This window comes from Barbatula barbatula, assembly GCF_947034865.1.
Source record: "Barbatula barbatula genome assembly, chromosome: 2".
NCBI classification, from domain to species: domain Eukaryota; kingdom Metazoa; phylum Chordata; class Actinopteri; order Cypriniformes; family Nemacheilidae; genus Barbatula; species Barbatula barbatula.
Window position 1 is genome coordinate 25,084,459 of NC_136767.1, and position 13,355 is coordinate 25,097,813.

The 13,355-nt window shown below is 40.3% G+C and overlaps 1 protein-coding gene across 14 annotated transcripts in view; it reads right to left on the reverse strand.

Annotated features, from left to right (window-relative positions):
* The window catches only part of fbrsl1 (fibrosin-like 1), a 228,217-nt gene that overhangs the window by 3,195 nt on the left and 211,667 nt on the right, over window positions 1-13,355 (reverse strand). For 2 of the 14 annotated variants that reach the window (XM_079483068.1, XM_079483060.1), the window contains 12 exons: window positions 9,827-10,199; window positions 9,261-9,517; window positions 7,758-7,796; window positions 6,533-6,795; window positions 4,283-4,333; window positions 4,014-4,109; window positions 2,661-2,732; window positions 2,534-2,563; window positions 2,369-2,440; window positions 2,034-2,166; window positions 962-1,045; window positions 83-166 (listed from right to left, as the gene is read on the reverse strand). In XM_079483068.1, the coding sequence (XP_079339194.1) occupies window positions 83-166; window positions 962-1,045; window positions 2,034-2,166; window positions 2,369-2,440; window positions 2,534-2,563; window positions 2,661-2,732; window positions 4,014-4,109; window positions 4,283-4,333; window positions 6,533-6,795; window positions 7,758-7,796; window positions 9,261-9,517; window positions 9,827-10,199 (1,554 nt within the window). Of the gene's footprint in view, window positions 1-82; window positions 167-961; window positions 1,046-2,033; window positions 2,167-2,368; window positions 2,441-2,533; window positions 2,564-2,660; window positions 2,733-4,013; window positions 4,110-4,282; window positions 4,334-6,532; window positions 6,796-6,928; window positions 7,090-7,757; window positions 7,797-9,260; window positions 9,518-9,826; window positions 10,200-13,355 lie in introns of all 14 variants that reach the window. The other 12 variants (XM_079483061.1, XM_079483073.1, XM_079483067.1 and 9 more) reach the window with 11 other exon arrangements.

Here is a 13,355-nt window from a genome sequence, read left to right on the forward strand (position 1 = left end):
ATTCCCTGCTTTTTTATTCTCCCTGCGCTCTGTGGTCCAGAGCTAAGCTGAGTCGAACTAGAGGCCGGGGGCCGAGGCTTACCGAGGGTTGGGTTGCCTAATCCACCGAAGGCACCGCTTGAAAGGTTGGTGAGGCCGCCAAAGGTACTGGAGCGACTGAAAGGATCTGCAAAATGCCAAACAGGGATTAGCGACGCGGGGCCGGAGGTGCCCGACCATTCCAACCGGCTTTTCTCTTACAAGCCAGCTTTGTTTTTGCGTCACTGTTACTGCAGATATACTAACTCCCGGGGGGTTGTTTATTTCTCCCAATAAGACTGTTGGAGAGTGTTTGCTGGCTGCAGATTAAGGAGCGAGAGGTGCTGGCGTGAAGAGCAAACCTGATTGGAGTGCAATTGCTCGGGCACCTTTGTGGACAGTTTGAGTTGTCAGATGTAGAAAATTGTGTCAATGTAAGCTAGCACATCTTACTGATTTCTCTCTGATTACTGTGGGGACTAAGTATTTATGAACTCAAACTGGATTAAGCTCACTGTGTTAAATCACCATTCAGCACTGAACCCAAATTACTGATAGAAACTGAGGGGGAGCACAAGTGCTTCAATCGTTTTAGACTGAAGTACAGGAAACATCCAAAGCACAGTTAAGGAAATTGATGGTAAAATATGATGTGAAATCAGGTAGATTGGGACTCTATTTTAAGCAACCTAAAGATGTAGTTTAATAACCCTTCCTTTGGGGAATCATCAAAGACGTTTGATACCATCCGAACAACTTATTCAAAGTAACGCCATACTGTGACTAATTCTAGATCAATTTTTTTCATCAAATATGTTTTTTATGTTTTATTAAATTTTCAGAAATGCATGTTACCTTTTGCTAGCTGAACGATTGACACTACACAACAGTAACACATCAGTACAAAATAAAAATAAAGGTATTTAAATTGTGGGCTACTTACACTTACCTGCCAAGTGGCTAGGAGGCAGGAATCCAGTGTGGTGAGGTGATGGTCCATATGGTGATGCCGCTGGATGTCCTGATCCTTTTAAACACAGTAGATAATCAGCATGATTAGTTTCATTATAGACAAACTTCACAGAAAAGTACTCTTTATACAGTGTAATACTTTGTGCCTGAATGGATGTTGTAAAAGTGATGCTTTAGATTAAGTGTTTAGGTTGCGGTTGAAATGGTCTGTCTATTCAGTCTGAACTGTCATTTGATTGTGTGTACCATTAATGAAGAAACCAGTTACAAGCTCCATCATGACAAAATGCAACGTTCTAAATACATTCTAAAGGGCAAAAGCCCTTGTGTTTCCACTCCACAAAGAGCGACCAGTCAATTACAACAGGTAAAAGCATTTATATTCATGCCTGTAGCCCCAGTGTCGAGCAAAGACAACATAAAAAAACACCATGCAAATTGGTAAGCAGTGAGCTAGAGAAAGATAGCCAAAAAGTGTTTTACCGTGAACCCATGCCAATGTTGAGATTGCAGTATAATTTACAAGTTAACCTAACTAATAAGTAACCTGTGTGGGCTGTATGTCAGTTGTGTTGCTGTAGCCCAACTGGTAGATCATGATGTTAGCAACGCCAAAGCTATAGGCTAGATTGCCAGGAAATGCATGTTCTGATAAACAGCCGCGTTGAATAAAAGCATCCGCCAAATGCATAAATGATTTAAAAATATATTCTACAAGTAAAACTTAAAGTTTAGAGTATCTGTTAATGGTCTGTTCAAGTGGGTTTTAGCGATATCAGCATTATGCATATCAATAAGTGTAATCAGCACTTTGTTGGGTTTGTTTCAGGAATGAACAGGTATTTATTTATTTATTTTCTTATAGATTAACATGATCCACAGGCTATTTTGTACATGTAATCTCTGTATTTCTGAATAAAACAAAAGAGCATTCATTGAAAAAATAAACTGGGTCAGCAAAATTTTATAATTGGAGGGGTAAATGATGATGAAAAATAATTCAATATATTTCCAGGGTTTTTATAAAAACACTTTACACACACCTGTTGAGGAGAAAAGGGGTCTGGCAAGATCATGAGGGTAAGGGAACCCAGGGAATACACCGGGTGCTGGTGGACGGCTAAACAGATCTAGTTTTCCATGCATGTCCAATTTGTGGGGGTCCAAGTGCATCTGCTGTTAAGAGACAGACATTATTCTTAGTTAATTGCTCAAATATGCACAAAATCCATTTGGGCATAGCTGTAAACCCTTAAAACATGTTTTTTCTCTAATCCATGGCCAATAGAGGCTGCTTTTTGTATTTCTTTATGACTACATAATCTTACAAAAACTAGAAAGACTTCTAAACTTTCCCTTGGCTTCCATGATAACTTACTTTCATCTTCTGCTGATGATGGTAGATCTGCCAGGCGATTTGAACATGCACCGCACACCATTTACCAGGCTTCTGAAAGGAGCACAGAGAAAAATTCCAAGCATTAGCACAAAAGCGGCTGCATTTACGTAGGGATTTAAAATAGAATTAAATAATGATGCTTACTCTTACTGAAGACCTAAAAGGATCTGTTATCTATGAGAAAATGGAGTCAAGAAAGAAAGAGATTTATTTTTAAAACCGTACATGTTCAAGTTCACAAATCACTAAAACTGGTCTTTGGATGGCTTACCCTTGGGTCTTTTTGTAGAAGTGTGTGGGGGACACCTCCTTGTCGTGCTGCAACATCTATAGGGTTCGAAGCCTGGGGAAAAAAATGAAGACAAGACTAATGATCAACACTGTGACATGGTCCTTACTTATTGTTGTGCAATGTTTATGAGAGTAAAGGGACCGTTCACCCAAAAACAACAATTCTGTCTTCATTTATTTACCCTCGTGTCAATCAAAATCTGTATATGATTCTTTCTTCTGTGATGCACAAAAAATATTTTGAGAAATGTCTAAGGTGTTTTGTGTCCATACAATGAAAGTAAATTGGAACCAAAGCTGTTTGGTTACCAACATATATCTTCCTTTGTGTTCCCCAGAAGAAATAAAGGCATATGAAATAAGTTTAATTTTTGTGGCACAGTGTCCCTTTAGAGTATACACGGACTATAATTCAACATTACACAATCATCAGAGATCTAAAAAGATGGCCATGTTCCTAAACATCTAAAAATGCACCCATACTGTGTATCCAACACACCAACCAACAGCTAACCTTTCAGGCCTGAAAACAAACCCATGGTTGTGTACTGTGAAAATATTTTAATATTTTTTATCTTGTCCTCCTCCAGCTCCTCAAATGTTAACTATGGCTTCTGTGTTCCGATTCGTCCTTGAAGTCATGCGGCTCATTATGGGCAAAGTTTTTAAAATTCATTTCATTCCTGCGTTTCATCATTAATCTCTTAAATGGTAGTCGCTCGAACAAAAGCACCTTTAATGGGCATCTTACACGATAGTAAGGGTTACTTTAAAGTTTCATGGAAAAAGCATTAAACGACGACTCGGAGGAAACCATATTACACACACACCATCTTGTTCAAGACCACAGTGCTAACTATAAAGTTAACACAAAAGCCTCCAGCAAGTCATTGAGCCTGTGGCTCTTTGCATAATCCATTAGAGAAAGAGGCAGAAGAGGATTTCTCAGGCTGTCTGCAATATAAATGCAGCTGTGCGGCATCTGAAGGCACTCTGAATACTAATGGTAAGAAAAGGCTGGGCTAGGAATCAGGAATCATATGAGAGTTCCACTCGCTGATGGACGTCACTTTGTTAATGATACTGAAAATACACTAGGGATTTTCAATTAACAAAAAGTGCACTATTCACTTTTAATGAAATATGCAGCGTAAACTGTATGCAAAAACTGCAAATGGTAAATACCCAAATCATGGTAGTACCATTGTTCTTTTAAGAGTCGGAAAATGTGAAACGCCTGACCACACGTGCTCTAACTGGTACTTCCCAAGTCAAAATTATTTTGTCTACATTCCCTCATGATAAGGGTTCACAGTATGAGCTGATGTCTAACCTTTGGCTGGAAGGCACCTTGCAGCGAACTGAAGGGTCCTGAATGTGGAAGCAACGGAGGCATGCCTGGCATCGCTGGCGGGTAGGAGGGAAAGAACTGCAATATAAAGTTGACAAAATTCTTTACTTGCAATCAACTGCACTGCTTTGAAGTCATCATTCCCAGACAACGTTTACAAATGTGTCTCGAAGTCCAAACAACGTTTACATAGTCATCTCTTTCATCCACATTCAATCCAAGTTACGCAGTCAAAACAAGTGAACACTTACGCTTGAATGTCTCAAGAATGGATTGTCCAGCTTGGGAGCGTATTTGTCGAACTGGAAAACAAAAAAAGAGAGCGAAAGAGAGAGAGACGCAAATTAAAAACATATCAACTAAATCAAAGGCATCTGTGACCAAAAACATAAGAGGCTTTTCTGAAGTGTGCTTACATAGTCAAATAAAAAGCAGATGAAGCTCAAATAAATTACACCCTTCTAATAAAACAATTACACAGTAAAACAGCCATTCGATGTCACATGAAAGAAAACCACTGCAGCCGCAGTTGGCACAGGCATCAGAGAACAGACGTGGAGTATGGGAATACACTCACAAAAGCCAAACCAGATCCCTAAAAAATAGAAGGCACCCTTCAATTCCAATTACAATGATGTGAGACTTCTTTTACATTTCACATCATTAATAGTTAAGAAAAATATGTAGAAAGTTATAACTCTGTCAAGTCATAAGATTACATTTGCAGTAAAATGTGACTACAGTAAAAGTCAAGTGATGTTATGACCATATACTGTTGTCAGGACGACTGTCTAAATAAGACATTGTAACATCACATCATCATATTTAGCTCAAGACAACAGGAAGTTTTAATTTCAATGACTGGGACCCACTGGATTCCCCAGGAAGTTTTCAATTACTCTAACATCCAAGTAATCTTTAAGGAGTTCAAGTTATTTAAAACTCTGAACAACAATGCACTCATGGGGTATATTATATACTATCCCATACATTTATTTGATCCTGCAAGGAATTATTGTGTATTGATCATTAGGCAAAATTTAATTCAAGATGAGTAATATCGCTGATGTGGTTGTTACACTTTTGCGTTTCTTCTGAGGGCTAAACGTCTGCTTGACGGCTAACACTTGCCGAGTAAATACACCAAAGGTTTATGGCTGCCCATAAAAAAAGAGTGCTTCATAATTCACAACTCCTGTCAGTGCTTTATAACAAACAGCTTTGTTACATAAAGGTTCAATATGACATCTGCAAACAATTAAATCTTTATACTGTTTTTCAAGAAATGGCAGAAGGAGAAAAACAAAGACATACAGTGTTATTATCATGAAACAATATTTGCAAGAATGGCAGTTTGGAAAACGAGACCTTGTACCTTGTAAAATATTTGAGGAAGGTGTGGTGTTGACTTTATCATCCAACATTAAAGATAAAACACTTTTTCATTTCATGTCATTTTTCCATAATCTACAATATTTCAGAAGTACAGTGATAGATCATGATGAAAGAAATATTTCACAAAGAAGGAAATGCAAGCAGAAATCTACAAAACATACAGTACGTTGTGAGACAAATATGTAAGCAGATTTAAATCTTTTGAGACGGTAATCAATGATTCAAAGATGCTAAACAGCCTACCAGTCTTCTCATCTAGTGCTCTGACATAATGAGAAATATCTTCCAGGCTGGTTCGTAGTAGAGATAATATGCAGATAAGAAGCTTTCAGTGTGTTTCATATGACTGGCTAACTTTGAGCAGCTGAATGTGAAATCTGATTACAGCCTGCCAAAGTTTGCCTCTAATAGCTGCTTTGCACAAGGAAGCAATTATGCTTTGTCAAAACAACCCCGTTGATGTCATGACTTTCATCTGTGGTGAGGTCATTACGTTTCGACCGCAAGCTTTGAATGTGTCACAAAGAATGAGTCCTGTCTGTACCTCAGTCACGCCACAGGGCTCGGTGTGCCTCGAGCAGCCCCCAGCACTCAAAAACATCATCATTCTGCTCATATGAAAGCAATAAAACATCCCCGGCGCACACTATAAAAGCACAAGACGTTCGGGATGTTGACATGGCAGCAAAAAGTGTTTTTATTAAGGGAAAAGCTAGAAAAATTTGAGGATGTCATGGGACAGTAGTTTATCTTGTTAGGGTGATCGGTTACGTCACGCTGTAAAACTCTTTTAAGAAAAAAAACTTGCGCCATGGTAAATGACAACATTTAAGAGTGCTGATATTTAGCATAACAGCACTGGGATGCTTCACTGTTTGTAATGAAACGCTTGTCTGTGTTCGCCATGTTCCAGACAGTCTGCCATTGGCTCTAAAATGTCATGATTTTTCGAACAAATAACTGGGCTTTACTTGACATTAACTTCCTGAAGTTTGGTATAAAACAGGTCACATGATAGGGACTTGTTTGATCTAATCGGGGGTATTTTTTGAGTGGGGAATAAGGTAGGAAGGGAGTAAAATCTATCCGTTTTTACTTATCCTCACATTTCTGGCTGGGGTACGCACCAAGGGAGGTGCAGTGGGCGGCCCAATGATGGATGCTGGGGGCAGACTGGCAGGGAAAGGCGTGAAGGTGTGCTGATGCGTGTGTTGGTGCTGGTGCATATGCTGATGTTGGTGAAACTCGGCCCGGAGGAGCGACACAGGGGCCAATGGCGACCCTGTTGCCCCTGGCGCTGACCCCCGACCTCGCTCCGAGCTCTGAACCAGGAAGCGGTTGTTCAGCTCCTGCCGCAGAAGATCATGCTCTGCAAGAAAGGAAAGCCATGGGGGGAAAGGAGGGGAAGGGAGGGGGCGGAGACACGGGAGGAAAAGAAAAAGGCACGGGCGGCCAGTGAGTTTTCACAACAGCGGTAAGAGGAAGAGAAAGAGGGTAGTCACCTGGCTTTCTCTGTTTCTCCAATTCAAGGTGTGAGGGTTTTCTACGTGAGGACTCATTGGTGGAGGTAAGAGAGTTGCCTGTGACAATGTGCCAATCAGAATCCCCGAATGAGGCTGGCAATACATGATTGGTTGGTTGAAAGAAATCAACAGGCTGGTATCTAAAGACAAGAGAGAACCAAGAGTCACCTCAGCAGAAAACACACACACACTTGACCCGAAAAATACAAACTCTGATAGAAGCCTTCAGATTTCATACTGGATGGTCTTCAACTGTAAAGACACATTACAGGTAGAATGTGCATGTTGGAAACTTTCAGTGAATTTTTCAGTACTTGATGCTTTTAAAAGACATCAATTTATACGTTTATGGATTTGTTTTAAGTTTTCATTAATATATATCAAATTGGCAGAATGACGTTTGGGATTGTTTTGCAATGACTCAAGCTATTATCTCTCAAGGTGGGGCTAACGTCTGGTATTTATAATAATTGTGGGCCTATATCTCTTTTTTCGGAAAGCCAACATTTTGGCATTAAAAGCCAAGTTATCTTGGCTGCTTGCAACAAAAAATTACACTTACCGTATAAGGCTGAGATGCAGAAGGCAGGTATTATATTCATCTCAAATTTTGCATTTAGTATAAGCTGTATCAAACTGGGCATTACAATAAAATGCTTAAAATGTAGCTACTGCTAATACCCAACACAACACACATTTACAAAGGAAGGCTTCTGGATGATTCCGGATATTAGAAATGAACACTTCATTCTTTATTAAATAGCAATAGGAGCCAACTGGATATAAGTCACGTTTTTCATATGCTGACCTCTGTTGCGTGCCCCATCTCGCCTCGCTCTTGAGAAATCTTGAAAAAAATGCAATTTAAGAGCAAGGCTGTTGTTACTAGATACTAGTAAGTTCAAAATAAGTTATTTTTAATTAGTCAATATTTGTGCCAACTAGAGCTACAATAAACTAGGGTATATTTTGAGTACATTGCATTTTTGGCTACAGAGCAGCATACACTCTGTTTTTTTGTAAAAACAGACTCTTAGAGCGCTTGCACACTAGAGTTTACTCCGTTGAAGCATAATGAATGGAACATAAAAGATGCATTTTGCAATTGTGAAAAAAGCCATGACAACAGATACCCACATAAACATTTTACTTTTAAGTTGCACGACCTTCATAATCTCTTCAAATTTTCCTCTATGTTCTTCTGTCTATATCTACAGACTGGCGTAAGCTCTAGTGTGTTTGCGCTCAAACAAATTCAATCTTGTCCCAACCAATATGTCAAATTATGGAAGAGAAGAACTTATTTCATAAGAAACTGCTGAATAAAATATTCTGAATCTTAGAACTATCTAACTGTGGTCTAAGGGTGTGTTTATATTTGGCATTAACATGCGATCTCGGTGATCCGAACAAGCATATCAGCTCTAAAGACAATCCGGACACAGCGCGTTTACAGTTGTCAACATCAAGTGGCTTCCATATCTGGATATCTGATCGGATCTCAATAGTTTCCCGCCCATTATTTTAAAAAGCCAGCAATTTAAAATAGCCCTGGTGCAGGGAGATTTCACACAACACGTTTAACGGGGAGGATGAGCATGTTACAGATTTGATACACTGGAAAGTATCCGCCGCAGCCATGGTGAAATTTAGGCAGCGGTGGGAAGTAAATCACGGTTAAAACGATTTATGATCTTATATGTGAAAGTATAAGCAGAGGACGTTTGTAAAATGAGACAAGTTTTTGTACTTGACCACTTGAGCTGTACCACCATTCGGTGTGAGACACAAGCCGCAGCTGCCCTCGGGACAGCAGGAAAACGGAGAGTGTATTACACCATAGGCTATACAGTAAATACACACACACAAGTAGGATATGTTGGAAACAAGTTGGTATTGTGTTGCTATTCGTGTCTGTGACATGATGCGTTTAAAAACACCACTGGCGCTGTGTGCGAGAAAAACCTGTTTGTGGGAGTCATAAATAGCCTATGTGATGATAAAGCTGAAGTGGTAAGTAAAACATCTTGTGTGATTTAACATACATCCTCTGTAGGTTGCAAATAATGATAATGAGCATGTTACAGGGAAAATGTGGGAGCAAGAGTAAACTTTCCGCTGTATTTGTCATCTGCCCCGCAGTCTGACAGGCTTCGGACAGACGAGAGAAAAACTATAGCGCGTTTACACTTGTCTTTTCAATGTGTATATGGACAACATCCAGATACAGGTCGCATGTTAATGCCAAATATAAATGCACCCTTAGAGGCCCACTGTCCTGCACAATTTCAACACCGATGAACTCTCTTACCTGGATAGGGTGGTCCTGCAGGGTGTCCTGGTACCACCAGGCTGTTGGTCGGAAGGGTGGGTGGAGGAGGCAGTGTTGCGGGGTTAGCAAACATGGCCGGATGGCTGGAGAGGTGGGAAGGTGAGTGAAGGGAGTAGTGCGAGGAGGGCAGACCAGCTATGGAGAGAGGCAGAGGAGGAGCTGGAGATGCGAGACTGCTGAGATGATGAGGGGAGGGAGGCAGGTGGTGTTTGGGAGGAAGAGTAGAAGGGATGTTGCTGTCATTTGGAAAGAATACAGGAAAGAGAAAAATGTATTAATATGACAAGCAGATCTGAATATATGCTAACGTTTATGAGCTCAAACACTTGATTTGATGTTTACATGCATAAAATATTGGGTTTTATGCAAGTATCTTTTTTCCAGTATACAATTGAATTAAATAGAAGTCTATTTTTCCACTGAGCTTGGTGCAATGCATTGTGGGATGGCTTTCAAGATGCTTTTATACTGCCTTCCCATTTCTGGAATATGATAGAATACAGAGGTCCTCCATTTCCCTCTAATACATGCAAAAGGTTATTAACCTGATGTCGTGAAGACTGCTGTACGGCGAAGGATGATGATGATGATGACTGATTATTGGCCGACTGTGTAGCAATGGAGGTGGGACTCTGTGCTCCTGTGGATGTGACTGGTTCCTCAGGAGAGGAGGGGTAGGGATAGGAGGCAAAGATTCCTTCTTGATGCTCAGAGGGCTCGGGGAGATAGGGTGTGGTCTAGGTGGAGGGGCTGCTGCCGCAGCAGGGGCAGGCGACCCCGTAGGGGGCGATGCTGGAATCGGACTTGAGATCGGTGGGACGAACGAAACGTCGTTACTCTGTTCCTGGCTTCTCTGAAGACCGGACACTTTGGTCAAACAGCAAGTTTTGGGCCCGAGATTCTCATTCGTTGTCGTAACTGGAAAAAAATACAACAAAAGACCAAAAAATATTTACTTATGTCACTGATACTGTCGGTGGATCATGTGTAATTGAAAATGAAAAACCTAAGTGTCCGTGTCCACAGGCAGTCAATTGCTGTGAAATTAAGGCAATGACGTCTGTCATAAGCGTTTCAAAATCTGACAATAATGAGATTCTCGTTAAATCAGTGCTAAAATCACATTGTTTCACATTACTATCTATAATGTAGATTTAACATCTAGTTAGCAATACTTCATTTAATAAACATTTTAATTGCACTTAAAAGTCTGAAGACAATCTCACCGCTGTACATTTTATAGACACACCCTCAAAGGACACACCCTCAAAGATCAGGCCTTTTGTAAGCATCTCAAATCAAAAGCACATGCAGTTTGGACACGTAACCTACAGCGTGAGATTCATTTGCCAATCCATCCATTAGTTTTCAGCATAGCGAAAGGCTAACAGCTGTGCCATCTGCACTAAACTGGCACATGCCAGGACACCAAACACATCTGCCTTTCTACCTTCCTCTCACAGCCTCCTTTCTCTTATCTCCCTTCATCGCGTTATTCCAGGTTTCATTTCTTGCTCTCCATGGGTTTTATGAAGTGTTTAATCAGGTCATTTTCATGCTTGACTATAATCAGATGATCCAATTTTCTGCACGCAATCCAGTCAGAATGAATAAATCAGAGCTAATTAAAGTTAAATGCCGTTCCCATTCATAGATTTACAGAGCACACAGTCTGCCATGAAATAATTATGTTTCAATTGTGCTTTGAAAAGGGATCATGCACTCTTTATAGTGGCCTTTCAGAGTTCCTCCCTCCCTCGCTCTCCTTCACCCCTTCGTGAAAATTTTCCAGGGATTCTTTTAGAGCTGCCAGAACCTTTGTATAGATGAACCTCTGTTTTTTTCTGGATTAATTGGGGTGTGGTGCCTGAGAAGAGGCGTCTTGCTGCAGCATTTGGAAGACTATACTTATTTTGAATATGGAAAAAACTTGGTTGAGAAAAAAATGTAAGAGGCCTTCGCGTATCTACTTTCTAGTAACATTTAACAAAAACTATAACGGGACGTTATTATTATGTGAGGTGATTGTCACGTTACGCCGCATCCAGTGTGGGCAAAATTTTAAACCATTATGGGTTCTAATGTGTTTTATTGTCTTTTATCGTCCGGTGTCTGACTGAATAATTTCATAGACAGTACAAACTCGAAAACATGGGCCGATTACAGAAGAAAGCTCAATGTGGTGACTACCAAACAATAAGTAGGCTAGTTTCAATCACATTGTTTTTAAAAGATGCTTTAGAAAATGGACATTAGCTGGACCACTCAAAAAAAAACTGTAATAAAAATATTTGTGTTTTGCTAAGTTTGGTAAATAGTTTGTGATGTCTTCACCCCTATCAAATGTTTAGTTGCTGCCTAGAATAGCCTACTTGCCCAAAAGCCCGTTGCCAAGATAACCATCACGTGCACTAACCTGTCTCAAGGGACTTTCACAAATCGCCATCCAATTAACATCAAGGATAAATTAAAGAGCAAGCGCACAACGGCTACACTACTAATTTTCCATTATGCAAACTTTAATTGCAAGAGTGCTAAAATAAATCATAAAATAAAACGACGGAGAAAGGTAGATATAAGACAACATCTTCCTCAGGCCACTAATCAAACCCTTTAATGCATCTCTTGTTCTTAAGAGCTTACTGCAATATCAAACAAAGACCATGAAAGCCTGCAGCAGACATACTCTCTCTCTCTCCCTGGCCATTAAAACCTAAGACCGGTGCTCTTAATGGAATATCTGCAACATATTAACATACCATTTAATCATTAATAGATTCCTACACCAATAATTGAGGGATAAAACACTAGCTTTTCACATTCTTTCAATGTTACCTTGGAGAATGTGACTCACGTATAAAAAAACTGAGCTGAGCAAAGGGTGGGGTGTGTGTTAAGCATGTTTTAAAGGTTTTCTCAAAAAGGTAATGGTTGAAATATGTTGGGTGTGGCCTACTACAAGATTAGCATAAAAGAGAACTTCCAACCAAATGCCTTGGAAAGGTCTAAACGGATGCATTTACGGATAACCTTGTCTGCAGCCTTTTCCAACAAAGAACGGAGAAGAAAAACGTTGCCCATTCATTGACGTTGCCTTGGAAACCAGTCTCGGAGGCATATCCGAGTGGGAAATGTGGACAGTGGAAGTCAAGCTTCTCAGTTAGCAGGCTGTGGCACTATACGCACAATGGGTCCTGTGCTATCTCTTAATGATGATTCTAATGGGGCATAATGGCAGCCAGCAGGCAGGACAAGACATACAAGCTTGGCTTCTTTCTCATTAAAAAAAGGCCCTGTAAATGTGTCTGGATGCCTGCTGTACATAGCGAACACTCTTCTCCACAGTCGGGAATCATTCTGCCGAAAATGTGACACAATGTCATTTGAAAAGGCACGGTTGGGCAGTCAGTGCAGTAATGTCATGCCATTGGCAGAGACACAAATTTGGCAGAATTGTTAATATGTCAACCTTGGTGTAGACCCGACGGATTATAGATAGGAAAAGTTGACACATTAAAGAAGCGTGGCTTTCGATTTTCTGTATATTGTGACAGTTAGCCCTGAAATTCTGCCTGGGAATCTTTTAATGAGAAAGCAGTGCCAAATAAACTCATAACTCCTTTGGTTTCTACTGTGCATCAAGGGAGAAATATGAGCAGAAGGCTTCGTTATTCAACGCCATGGTCAATGGTAGATCTGTTATGGCTTTCAACAGCACCATATAACACACAAGCTCAGATAGGTACAGCTAGTGTTTAACAAAGTAAACTTCCTTAAGAAAACGTGTATCTAGTCTGTGCAAAGCAGGCGTTGAACTAGTGCATTAAGGGTGAGCCCAGGGCATTTCTGTGTTGTTGGTTTTTGCATTTTGGGTGTTTTTAGGATTGCAGTCCTGAGCAAGCACCACTGATTAAAAGTAGGATGTATTTTCAATAACCCAAGTACTTCCGAAATTCTCGCCAAGCCACTTGTACGGCTACACAGCGCTCTTGAGCAGTGGAGAGAGTGGAAATTTCAATCCCTAGCATAAAACAAAAGAGACCCTTATCGCAGAGTGAAATCACAGCCGAGCTA